This window comes from Aplysia californica, unplaced genomic scaffold (genome assembly GCF_000002075.1).
Source record: "Aplysia californica isolate F4 #8 unplaced genomic scaffold, AplCal3.0 scaffold00640, whole genome shotgun sequence".
Taxonomy (NCBI): Eukaryota; Metazoa; Mollusca; class Gastropoda; order Aplysiida; family Aplysiidae; genus Aplysia; species Aplysia californica.
In genome coordinates this window covers 25,536-39,328 of record NW_004797910.1, presented here as the reverse complement: position 1 = coordinate 39,328, position 13,793 = coordinate 25,536, and the positions used below count along the sequence as shown (strand labels likewise).

The window sequence follows — 13,793 nt, the reverse complement described above, 5'->3', positions numbered from 1 at the left end:
TTGGTTTCAGGTATAAAATAATATTCGAGTTAAAAATAGAATCGGCTCTTTTTAGGTCGGGTATTTTAACATACAAATAAAGGGAAGCTATTCCCAAATTCGAAAAATTGTCCAGACCTTTCTGCTATACTTTCACTTTCAGCTCAACTGCCTAATCATCTTACGAACATTTCATTCCAGCCTTAATTGGTAATAATATTTAATATGTCGTCAGGTGAAACAGCTGTTACTGTTATTGCAGCCTCTGCGGAAAGGAAAACTTTCTCTAATCCCAAGGGTAAGTGTCCTTAGACAACTGGCAAGAAATTCCACACAATTCACGTCCTTCATTTACAAATTACAACAATACTACTAATATATTTATATCTCTAGATATAGAGATATAGATATAGATGTAGATGTAGATCTAGATAGATCTAGTAATAGATCTATATCTAGTACTAAAACTAAAAGTTAACTAAGCTAGTAGGCCCTGCTTCTAGAGATCTACTTCTATCTAATCTAGATCTAGGATCTAGATCTAGATCTATATATACTATATATAGGCCTAGGTCTATATTAATTTTAAGATACTAATCTAGATCTCGAAATCTTGTTAACTAATCACAATTAATTATGATAAAGGCACTGCTGGATAGTGTATCTTTTATAGAATCAGAATGATAGGTCTACTTTGACGTCTTTGTTTTCAAAATTACAAATTACAACCGTATTTTTCTATTTATAATCTAGATCTAGATGTAGGATCTAGCATAAAAATTCGTCCCATAACCAAATAATAATAACCCTCAAGCGGTGCTGGCGATTATATATAGATTCTCTCTATAGATATAGTCACGATCGAGGTCCATATATGTTATGTTGGTCACACCCCCACAACGGTACTCTCGACTATTATCATGATTACAAGATGGTGAGTTTTCTAATTCATCGCAAAGCTCCTGTACTTCCTGTACAACGCAGTCTGCTACAATACGTAAGAAGAAAGGTTCCTGTTCTTAGTTTTCGCCCGAAGTGGGAAACTGTGAATTGTGATATTTTTATGGGGAGAGTTCCACAGAGGGCCGGCACCTACCATGACAAGGTCCTCTGAACATACAAGAGTTAGGATTAGGGGTTAGGGTATAACCGCTCAAAATATCTCCTCTTATGTGTGTTGTTGGTCGGCCAGCCCTCTGCGGAACTCCTTCCTTTTTGTGAATGATGAATGAAAATCTAGACTCCGTTTGTTTGTTTTTATTAGCTTAGCTGCACGCTATCAAAATGGCTGCTCCCGCTAGATGTAACTTCGTTACAAGAACCCAATCGAATCAAAATGTAGGCTACGCAATCTTCTTGATGGTCTATGAGGATGACATCAATGATACAGATGGTGAAATAAGGTACTGGTTAATATCGAAAACTGACGAAACCCGACAAAACCTGACAAAATCATAAAAGCGTAGGCCTTTGCAAAATCAACCCTGGAAGCATCAGGCCATATATATATAGGGCATGAGCCGAGCTACCCGGGAATCACGCAGGTCCTATATAAGGCCGACCTATGGGATAATCCGGTTTTGGCCTCAACTATTACTGTGGAGTGTTAGGTTTTGGTTCCACCGACGATTACTTCTGGTTCTAAACGATTACTTTTCGACACACAAGCCGAAATGGAGAGATATCAAACCTAATTGCAAAACATCAAATTTTAATTATGGTTAAATTCAGGGGGGCATGCATTCTTGTGTGGCTCCTTCTCTGTACAGGTGCTTAATGAAAGCATTTTTTTGTGTGTGTGTGTTTAGGGGGAAGGGGGGTATTCTTACTGATTGGACTTCAGAAGTCAGTCCCGAGCATATATCTAGGCACATGTTCATAGCTGCATAGATCAAGATCATGCACACTGCAGATATCATGATATGCTCACTACTGGCTGAAAGGGGACAAAACCATAGTGCATACTGGGCAGTGAGGTGCTGAGGTGACTGAGTTGCTGCAGTAAAAAGACACACAATCATAACTTCTCATCACCACTCCTGTGACCTTTCTATGCACCCACAGCTTTTTTGCCAAGATTATCCTAAGTTTATTTTGCTGCTTTTTTCCTTTTGAATTATATAAAATAGTCTTGCTCCGACACTAAAGAGTTCACAATGTAAACGCCTCAAGCCAATCTATATAAATCAAATATCTTATAGTAAGATTGTTATTGCATATTGTGACTTTCAAGGTTTTATGTTTACATGATTTTTTTGCTCTAACTTTTGATGTGTTTATGACTACCCCAAACAGCCAGAGGACGCAGGACTGCACATCAAATCCCAGAAGAGATTCTCAATGATGTTGAGATCAATGCTGCTATTAAGCAGGTGAGTCCTCAAGATGAGTAAATTAATACCTTATTTCTTTTTTCATTTTTATTTTGTTAAAAATGATTCAGCAGGCAATGTAAGGTACTTGTGTTCAGCAGCTGACCAAGATGGCCCAAAACAGACAGAGCTGGAGATCCTTTGTTGCTGCCCTAAATGCCAGATGGCGTAATGGGTAGTAAGTAAGTAAAGGCTAGGTTCAAGGCTGAATATTTATTATAAAGAATTTTTTGGTACATCATAACATAGGACCAAGCTTTCTTCAATTTACAGAATACCGATGTAAATTTTTTAAATTAATTGGTTAGGTTCCACTATCTTCTTCTGCTTCACAGCTTGCTGTTACCTACCTGTGGAGTGTTGCCAGTTCTTTTGTTTATTCTCTAATTCCTTTTTCTTATGCAACTGTTTATGGCCACTGTTGATGTGGCTTTTAAAAAAAATATTTCTACATGACATTCTCGTTTTGCAAGTATCTCATGTTCATGACCTCCTGTTTAACGATCTATACAGATTTTTGTACTGATTCAGTTGTACTTTTCCTTTGTTTGTTTTTTTCAGCTACCTGAGAACTACAACTTTGAAATCCACAAAACAATCTGGAAAGTCCGTCAGACTGGAGCGCAACGAGTAGCCTTGCAATTTCCAGAGGGTCTGCTCCTCTTCTCCTGTGTTATTGCTGACATTATTGAGCAGTAAGTTTTCTCTTCATTTTACTTTCTATGATTGCAATGAGCGGGCAGCTTTTGTTATAAAGTTTTTTAACACAGGATTCATTCTTCCTTCGACTTTCTACTGCTTTTAAAGGGTAGCACAATTAGTGCATGTCCTGTGTGCACTGTTTTATGAACAGGAAAGCAACTATCAAGTAGTTGAATGGTGCTACTAGTCTAGTGGTTTGAATTCTAATCCTCGTCTGGACCCAACATTATGTCTATGGGAAGTGAAAGGCATTTCATACAAATTTTCCTCACATTACCCTAGTGAGAATAGATGTCCAATTAAGACAGTTGGAGAAAAATTGGGGAAAGGTCTCATCTGTACATTAGTCTTTGAGTTTCTGTTACAGTGGATGTCGCATTCAACGAGGTTGCCGGGACCGGCTTGTTGTCCTCGGTAGATCTGACCTCTCGTTGAACGTGACTAAGGCTAAAGAAAAGAAAGGAGACAAGTTTTTATTACACGATGTACAAGTACCAGTAATTGAAACAGTTTTTCCCCCTTATGAAGAAAATCTCAAACAAAATCTGTATGCATGTGTTTGAGCTGTGTTGTGACCGTCATTTCTGCTTTTTAAAATATTTTTTTTCCTGAACACTTCTCGTGTGGGAACATACCCTCTCACATCTAGGCTTAGATCTATAGATTTACTTAAAGTAAAGCCTGGAGCTTAGATTTTCTGATCAGGGGAAGAAAAGAAAATTGAAAAAATCCAGAGTTTATCCAGTTTCACACAGCCCGCATCGCTTTCCCACCCACCCCCTCAAATCCCTACCATTTGGGGCCGCTAATTGCTTTTATTTGGTTATCGCGACCTCATTGGAAGCGACTTCAGTCTGTTTGCAACCTCGTTGGAGCTGACGTACATTTATAAAAAGATATAGAGAGGGAAAAAAAATCGGGGATTAAAGATTGCCTCTTTGGAGCCGACTTCTCGTTGAATGTGACCTCGTTGAATACGACACCCACTGTACATGGCAATACTTATTACCTTTATAAATACAGGTACTTTAATCTTCAAACTAAACGTGCATCTACGCTTTTGTTTTAATGCTTTCTGTTGTATAATGTTGTAAAAGTAAAGGACTACTATATAATGTGCCATTTTTTATCCATTAAGAAAAACTTATCAGAGTATAGGTCAAAAAGAAATATCTATCTTTGAATGACAAAAATATCTATCTTTTAATGACACGTACAGGAAGCCTCCTGTTCATCTATGGAAGTGAGCAGCGCACAAAAGACTGGTTTTTCCATTTTAATTCTTTCCCTGGCTGACTCTTGTTTTGGAATCATACGAATACTCTTTGTTTGTTTGTCATAGATTTACAGAAGCGGAGACTGTCATCATGGGTGATGTCACTTATGGAGCCTGCTGTGTCGATGATTTCACTGCCAAAGCTCTCGGGGCTGACCTCATGGTACACTATGGACACAGTTGTTTGAGTGAGTGTTGAAGACACAATTTTTTTTTTAAAGTTTTTTTGTCAAAGCAAGATGGATTTTTTATTCCATTAACCGCCCCTCCATCTGAAGTCAGGCCTCTTAAATAATGTTCCTGTCATGATGGGTGGTTGAAACCCTAACCGTGTGATACAAAGACTAGACAGACTCGTCTTTGAAGGTGACGTGTAAACTTCTGTAGTTTTATGATAACTAAGCGGTTTTTAGCCGTTGCTGTGAGTCATTGTCGTTTCAGCTCAAGGAGTATAATTGAAAATGGAATGTCTTCATGTGTATATTTAATAAAAGTAGAATATGTGTCAGGATTCAACTTGACAAGTTTTGTTTACTCAGTTTTTGTTGATTTCTTCACTCCTTTTGGCTGTCCAGCTTTTCTGTCACATGTCAGTTTGGTCTAATTTCGATTATTTCAGTCCCAATCGATCAGACTGAAGGGATACAAATGTTGTATATCTTTGTGGACATCAAAATTGACATGATGCACTTCATGGACACCATCAAATTCAATTTTGATGCTGGAACCAGATTGGCCCTGGTGAGCACAATACAGTTTGTGGCTGCTCTACAGGTGAGTTGTTGTGCTGAGGGAGGGATTTTTAAGTAATGTGCAAAAGTGGTGATGGTTAGCGAGTACATGATATATATAATGGGTTCTCGTGGATCTTTTGCTTGCTTTTTTATGGATGGATACTCTTGATTTTTACAAATTTTTTGTTCTTAGCTATTTCGTTTTTTATGATCATTTTTATGCATTGCATTTACTCTTCTGGAAAAGGCAGTCACAGTTGTTCGTTTTATGTTACTCCGCAAGATCCTTGCTTCAGTTTTGACTATTGAAATATGATTTGAATTTTGTTTTTCTTTTTTCTTTAAATCAACTTGATGTATTGGTAAATTGTAGGAAATACATATTTTTTTTAAACCTGTGCTTTTTTAAACTCTTGGTAAGGAGTATAGTTTTGTCTAAAAAGTGTTTTTCACTTGAATAATGGCATGTTAACATGTTGAGCCATGCCTTGATTGGCAATGTAAGGTACGTGTGTTGGCTATTGTTCAGACGTATGGTTTTGAAAATGGTAAAAATGAATTTTGAAGGGCACAAACCACTATTAAAAAAATATTTTTTTCCCCTTGCCCATTTATATGAGATTGACGCCATCTGATTAGTAGAAAAAAGTGCATATGATAGTGTCCAATAGTGTGGTACGTGCATACTTAGTATAACAAGTAACTGTAATGGCAGATAGAGATTCCAGGATTATAGACATAAGTCATTGATCTGAGAGCAGTGATGATTTTAGACTCAATGGTGGTAATGAGTGAAAATGTGGGATTGCGTTTAAGAAATTTTAATGTTAGTGTTAGTCCTATCTTCCTCTGCTACAATGAGTCACGAAGGAAAAAAAACACCAATTTTAGAAAAAAGAAAAGACTATAAATTAATGTATTAGATTTTCTTTAAAAAATTTTCAGGATTGTTTCATTTTGATATTTTCTCTTCTTTTAGAGTGCACGGCAAGAACTGAACAAAGAATATGTTGTGAGCACACCCCAATGTAAACCATTGTCACCAGGGGAGATATTGGGTTGTACGTCTCCTCGTCTCTCCGACACAGACGCTATCATGTGAGTGTTTTGAATCTGAACAGACAGTTGCTGTTTATGCAGCACAGACCCATCTATGTTATATCTTATGACCTGATGGAGCAAGTGGGATCTTTGTCACTACGCTATTCTAAAAGTAAATCCTGGTTTGCATCCGTTTAGAAAGTTGGACTTTGCATGGACTGAAATTAAAGGAAAACTTAGTTAAGATTATAGCAATGGTTTTATTTTAAGAGAATGCCATGTGGTGCAGAGTTTGGAATATTGTAATCATGAAATAGAAGCAACAAACATTATAGTAGAAAGCTACCCACCTGTTATAAAATTGTTATTTTTAATGGTCATACCAATAGCACAAAAAGTGCAGTGAGACTTTTAGAAATATAATGGATTATCGTATATTGAGCAAGTTTTAAACTTCCAGGTATCCCAAAGCCTGTTAGTAGATAAAACAGTATGTATCCTTTACCCATAGGAAAAACCCTGTTTGACAGTTCTTGTGCACAATTTATCAGATTTTTTGCCTCTCCTAAGTAATTACAAACTTATTTGTAAGCTCTGAATGTGGCAACATTTAACCCCTTAAAACAGCAAAATCTGTTCAAAACTTGTAACTGATTCCTAAAATTATGAGTCTCATCCATGACCAGGGGCGAAGGCTGACTTGTTTGACAGGGTAATCAAAGTGAAATGGGACCAGATAGGGCCTGGAGATATCACACTCACACAAGTCACAAGAATCTTACTGGCACTGGAGGCGGCAACTCTGAGTTGTGAATGGAAACAAATCCTGAATTCATGTTGTATGCTTGTTCAACCGCTAAAATAATCGGGAAAGTATTTCATTAAATATTTATTCTAATTAACCTTAAATTTAACTTTAGATTTGAACACACGAACACCAAGAAAAGAAGCACAGATGTCAGCACTACAATGGCATGTTATACCAGACAGCCGAAACACTTTGGTAGAGCACGCCAACTATTAATTTTTTATTTCACATTTGGCTGTTTTTTGTCTAGCTTTTCGCGGCCAGGAGCCGCTGTCATAATCGAGGTCACAATCTGATTATAGGACGTTAAAAAGTCGAGGAAAAAAACAAGCACTAGCAGTGTAGTAGCAGGAGTCAAAGGATTATTAGGAGTTAGTTCCCCTCACATCTGTGAGGTAGACTCGACCAGTGTAATAGTTCGCTTAGATAATCAGCGCGTCTGGGTGCTTATAACTGTGGCCCGAAAGGGGTGAACAAGGTATATGTGACAATGAAACAGTTCTGACTGCTATGCACATGTTCCCTTCAAATCCATTGGTTGACTCTTCCAGCCTCACTTTAAGCTTACTTAATCAAAGCTTGTGACTGCTCATGGAGTGGCCCGATAGGGGCGAACAGGCTATTTCTGTGGCAATGAAACGGTTTTGAAGGTTAGGCATAGTCTATTGTTCATTGGTGATTATGAACATCTTTTTACATTTAATTTATGAGGTTTACGTCTATGGGTGAATTTGACTGCGACAATGTTTCAAAATTAGGAAGGGAAGCAGTGATTATTTGATTATATAGACGCTTCGCCTCTGTCCATGACGGGTAGTGAAAGAAGACCAATGGGCCTGTATTTTATTTTCTAAGTTAGATTTGTGTAAAAGTGAATCTTTCCATGAAATGACTGATTTGTCTGTGTGAAGCTAAATAGTTATTGTACGTAATCATGCTTGAGATTAGTCAGAGTAATTCTATGAAACGTTTGAGTAATATAGGTTTAAAAATAACCTTATCTCAGAACTATTTACTTTGCTTTTATGTTTTTCAGTTACCTTGGAGATGGGCGCTTTCATTTAGAGTCAATCATGATCCACAATCCACTGGTCCCAGCATACAGGTCAGTTCTGGTGACGTGAAAGTTCTTTGATGTTCCCCTCTATTTAGCTCATATTCCTTTTACATGCACCAGCAAGAACTAATAGTACCTATTCTTGAAACTTATTCTCATTTCATATTATTTTCCTCAGTTAATTTCAATTTCCTTTGGACTGAGAGCCTTAAAGACTGTAAATTCATAAACTGCCTTTGCTTTCAAATATGCACATGGCAGGGATTTGAGCCTAGTGTTCCATATATATGGCGCCAAGTACCTTGTGAACTGAGCTGGAAAAAAAAATACAATCTAATCTGATGCAATTGTTTTAGGTGTCTGTATAGATGCAGGAACCCTTACTTTATACAAAGATGAAATTTGCAAGGTCTTGGCTGCATTTTTTATTTGATTAAAAGTGATAGAAAACCTTTTCTTTTCTTCAACAACATTAGTAACAGTGGCTCTGCAGGTAGTGGACTGATACATTTTAGAATTAAAACATACTTTCCCTCTGCAAACATTACGTTCTTTTTCATAGTCCTATTAGTCAGCACATTTAGACATGTGGATGGGGCCTCTGCAAAACAAGTGTTTATGCCATAGCAAAAATAAAAAAGGCGGTCTTAAGATTTTTCAGATGTTGCTTGAAATGTGGGGAAAAATAGTACAGTCAAACCTCGTTGTATCGCCGCCGCCAGTATTTTAAAATAATTGAATTAAATTGTCAAGCAGCCTGGAGAAACTTCAGGAACCTCATCATCTCAGCTCCCCAGCAAAATATCAAGTGTCGCCAGATATCAGCCCAACTTACTTACTGGTTGGCAAATGCCTGTGGGGCTTTTATTTAATGAGGACTCACACTCAAGTCCTAGTGGCAAATCGAAGGGAGTTAACTCATTTATTAATCTCGTGCTTGGTAAACAAGTTTACTTGATGTTGGGCAGTCAGTGCTACTTGTATTTAACAGAGGACATAAGAACTTCGTTGTACTGCCAGCCCCGTTGTACCACCAACTTCGTGCTCGTCCCAAGGTAGGCAATACAATGGGGTTTGACTGTATCCTCTTTGTGAGCCAAACTTTATGACTTTTCAATTGCATGCCATTTTGGTCTTATGTCCTTGCACAGGTATGATCCCTACAGCAAGCTGTTCACGAGAGAACACTATGACTTTGACCGCATGAAGCAAGTGAGGCAGGATGCCATCAGTAAGGCCCAGAGTGCAAAGAAGGTTGGCATTATCCTGGGCACCCTTGGCAGACAAGGTTCTACCAAGGTCATGGAGGTATGTGACTGAGACATCAATTTGACAAACTTTGACTTTTTATCATGATAAGCATTGTATTTGAGCTGAGAAAAAGTTCAGCAGGTCAGAAAAAAGCCTGAAAAGCAAAGTACATGTCATCTATGATTATTTCTGACTGGGCCTGTGTAGATACTGTTGAGAGTTCAAGTTACCCCTTAGATATTTGGGGGGTTTTCTTGCACACACATATCGAACAGATTTTCGAGTCTCAAATTTTTTTCTTATACATGCATATTCTTTGTATTTAAAATTCGTTCATGTATATATATATGTGGTATAATCTTCTTCTTCTCAATATAACTGCTGTTCCAAGCAGGTGTTTAGAGGACACCACTGGTACACTGCACTTCTTTCCTTTTCCTCTGTTTTTTTCCTCAGATTTTCTTGCTTTTTCCCAGCTCTAAATGGCTGTTATTGTGTGAACGTGCTTCTCTTTACTCAAACTGTAAAATAACTGCTGTTCCGATGTCTTTTGCTGGAGAATGAGGTAACATTGTAGTGGCCACCAATTTACTATTGTAAAAAACAACTTTCGCATAATGGTCTAAAGATTTTTTTTTTAATTGTCATTCTTATCTTTCTCTCCCTACCAGAATCTAAGGGCTGAGATCACTGCATCTGGTCGTGATCATGTCACAATACTTCTCTCTGAAATCTTTCCAGACAAACTGAAGCTCATGAGTGATGTAGATGCGTAAGTATTCCTTTTTGTTTTTTATTTTCATTTGGAAAAGTACTATAACTATCTGTTGTTTTTATTTCATTCTCTTGTTATGACTTTGATTTTAACTTATTATACCAATAAAATGGTCATTAATCAGTGCAACTGTACTACACTGTATATGTTGGAGTGGTTAGTGAGATAAATGCAGGACAGCCTTTATTTTCAACAAAGTGTTTGTTTTTTGGGGGATTTTTTAAATTTTGTCTTTATGGTTTTTCATTCAGTTATCTGAAATTAAAAAGTACTGATTTGTTATCTTTTTGATGATGTTTTTTTAAATGCCCAAGATGTATGACTTTCTGTCCCTTGGAGAGTTCTCATTAAGGGTCTGTGTTTTTTACATGGGAAATGCTTATTAGGGTTTCCTATAAACCTAGATAACCAAACACCCTCCCTGAAATTTTATTTGGGCTATCCATTTCTCGCTACTGTAATTAATTGGTTTCCAGGACTGCTGGGGGGGGGGGCAGGCGGAGGGGTTGATTGTTAAAACTCCATGTAGTCTCAATGGGCTGTGGGGGAGGGGGAGGTGTTGAGCTGGCTTGTATTGGAGCTACATATTGTCTATACAAGGTCTTCCTTTTACCAATTCCCTTTGTGCTTTCTATGCTATGCTTCCGAGCACTTTTCAACTCAAAATAAATTTTGTACCATTTTTAGAAATACATCATAACATGTTCAAGTTTCATTGTATTTTTGTTTCTTCCGTGCAGCTGGGTTCAGATAGCTTGTCCAAGACTGTCGATTGATTGGGGCGCTGCCTTCAGTAAACCACTTCTTTCCCCGTATGAGGTAATAATAGCTTGTCCGTCTATGTCTGATGATGATCAATACGTCTGCAGAGGAGAATATTTCTCCAACGAAATAGAAGAATTAATGGTTAAGATGAATTGTAGCTCCTGCTGTGTCATAGAAACGTCAAATTTAAATGTTGAATTTGTTAGTTTTATTAGTTTGAAATGATAAAAGACATGAAGAAAATGGCATCATTTGAAAATCTACAAATTTGACATGTGCTGGTTTTCAGTCGATATCTTCATTCACAGAATGCGAGAGGTAACTCATTTTGTCAGTATAACTCACATATATAGATGTTTCAGCAGCGACAAAATACAATTTTGAAGGTTCATGACAGACTTATTTATAGTTATTCCTCTTATACTTTTGTTGGGGGCCCTCATGGTTTAGAGGTGCTGTGTTCGTCTCTCATTCAATAGGTGCCTGGTTGGAAACCTGACAATGACGGAAAATTTTCTCCCTAAACAAATTTTCCCTTTCACCTTTTCTACTCTCTATGCATGTTACATTGTCTGCCTTCGTCTCAACTTTCTGCCTCCTCTTGGCTCCTGACTCTTTTGTTGCCTTTCTACTGCTACTCCTTGGCTCCTTTTTACTACTGCTGTTTTTCAGCCACACTCTTGATATTAGCATAGGTAAGATATAATTCCTTGCCTTCTCGGACAAGGGCGAAAGATCTAGGAGGTCTCGTGTGCAAGTTGAGAATGTTAAAGATTATCTCTTGATGTTCTGAAATCGATAAGAGTAGGCTTCAGCCGGCACCTGGGCAAAATTCAAAATTAATTCCTACCAAACTGAAAAATGTTTAATCCATCCCGTGCTCATATGCCCTTATGCAGTTATGCAGTTGTGAGCGCTGTAAAGCACTTACTAAATACAATAATTTGTTACAGCACATTTTACATGGATTGTGAATGATGATTATTTGCATAGTGTTAATGCAACTAATTTGACCAGCTTTCTTGATGTTGTGACATTAATTGATGCTTAATGTCTTACCAGTGATGCCACCTAAAGTTCAGAGGAGAACCTATTCCTGAACTTTTTCCATTTCAGATGAGTGTGGCCCTACAGTTAGCACAGTGGCAGGACACCTACCCAATGGACTATTACGCCAATGAGAGCCTGGGATCCTGGACTGTCAACAATGAAGTAAATAAGCCACCGCGGCAGAGGAAGGCCAGGGTCAAGATAGCTACAGATCCATCTTCCTCCTCGTCGGATAAACTTTGTTCTTTAAGCAGTAGTTGCTGTCAGAGCACTGTGGAGAAATCATGTGATACTGAAGGAACGAGATAGCCTTGCAAGACAATGTGAATGATTGGGTGGGGTAGTGTGTTATGTCTGTACAAATTTGTAGACGGAGATGGTACGTACTGTTTGAGGAAATATATTGGTATGGAAAACTTAAGAAGAGTGAAGAAATTTTCACCAACTAGATACTTGACGTTTTTTGGCATAAAAGTCGTATATTCGTAGATCTATGTGGTGTATGTTCAAGTCTCACACTTTCAGTTCGAAAAATGTGAATCAGATATTACCATTTAATTCAACTTTTTTTTTTTCCATTGGGTTCTGGACAAATTTTTATGAGATTATCTGTCTGAGGTTTTAGTAAATCTAATATCCTGGATGCATGAAACATATCTTAGAGAAGGAAAACAATTTAATTGTGGTCTTAGAATCCATGGATCCATCTACAGTTGAAAATTAAAAAAACGATATTTTTCTATTTTATGAAGGAACAAAAACTTTCCAAGGTATTGAACGCCTCCTGTCTTGTACTTGTACACTCTGACAATACAACATTGAGTTTTTGAAAACACAAAACACCATTTTGTTGTTTGTGTTTGTTGATATGAATGCAGCTGGTTCTGACAATAAAATTAAAATGTTACCATACTAGATTCTTATTTATTTCCTTAAATGTTTGGCATCATTGTTGTTCTGTTCGAGACAATTAACATTTCCACAACAGACATCATCATATCTCAGAAACCATTTGACCTCTTGCACTGGCATTTGATAACTATATGCACAAATTAGGTTTGCATGCATGGACGAAGATTCCTTGAAATTGATCAACATTTGTTTGTGGCCTCCATGACCCTCTTGAGGCCGACATCTTTTGGCAATGGCTCAAATCTAGTCAGAAATGTTCATTTTTAATTCAATTCTGAGCTCTGTGTACGTAGTATAGTTTTGTTCATAGTTCAGATTTGTTTAAAAAATATTACATATTTTATGTAGAAATTATTGAGACCGTGTGTTGAACAGCGTCTGGGATGTAGCACATAGAAGACCCGAGTTTGGTTCCTGAACAGGGAGAAATATTAATAGAATATCTCTGTCTTTCTGCTGGGATGTTGTATCCCTCTCAGCCTGGATTGGCCCTGACAGACAGGGTCGGAAGCCCACCTCCTAAATGATCTAAATTGTGTCCATGGCGGTGTAAAAAACAGCAATATTAAAATTCTTTTAAGCATGACCCTCTAGTGTGTACAAACTAGTGTGTGTATGGGGGATTTTTATTGAGATGTATAGGTCTGTGTTCTTCTTGGTTCAACAAAATCTCTTCCTTGTCTCATCTGTCTTTTTTCGTCTTTGTCGTGTCCTCCCCTTTTACTTGAAAACAATTTATGTTCTGCTGTGGTCTGCTCTTTCAACTTTTTTTTCTTTGTAGTTTTGTCCTGATCTATCTGACACCTCCTTGCTTTTCTTTCTTCCTCTTCTTTCCATGAGTTGTTTTAGTCGTGCTCTTTAATCAGCTGCAGTATTCTTTACTGCCTCTTCAAATGTGTTGCAAAAGTTATTCCCATGACCACACCCCTCTCACCTCCTTTGCCCCCTCCTTTGAGCTCCTGACTCTTTCTGCAGCCTTTCTACTGCTACTCCTTGGCTCCTTCTTACTGCTGCCTTTCAGCCTCACCCTTGATCTTCTGGCAGGAAAGATCTACACCTAGCCTTCTCGGA

The 13,793-nt window shown here is 37.7% G+C and overlaps 1 protein-coding gene across 1 annotated transcript; it reads left to right on the top strand.

Annotated features, from left to right (window-relative positions):
* Positions 1–94: 94 nt before the first annotated feature.
* LOC101846990 (2-(3-amino-3-carboxypropyl)histidine synthase subunit 1) lies at positions 95–12,722 on the top strand. Its single transcript, XM_005107885.2, has 11 exons — positions 95–277; positions 2,275–2,351; positions 2,913–3,046; positions 4,396–4,517; positions 4,949–5,103; positions 6,043–6,161; positions 7,949–8,017; positions 9,121–9,277; positions 9,892–9,992; positions 10,736–10,814; positions 11,877–12,722. Exons 1-11 carry the CDS (start codon positions 205–207, stop codon positions 12,117–12,119), a joined length of 1,329 nt encoding a protein of 442 aa, XP_005107942.1. The 5' UTR covers positions 95–204; the 3' UTR covers positions 12,120–12,722.
* Positions 12,723–13,793: the final 1,071 nt, after the last annotated feature.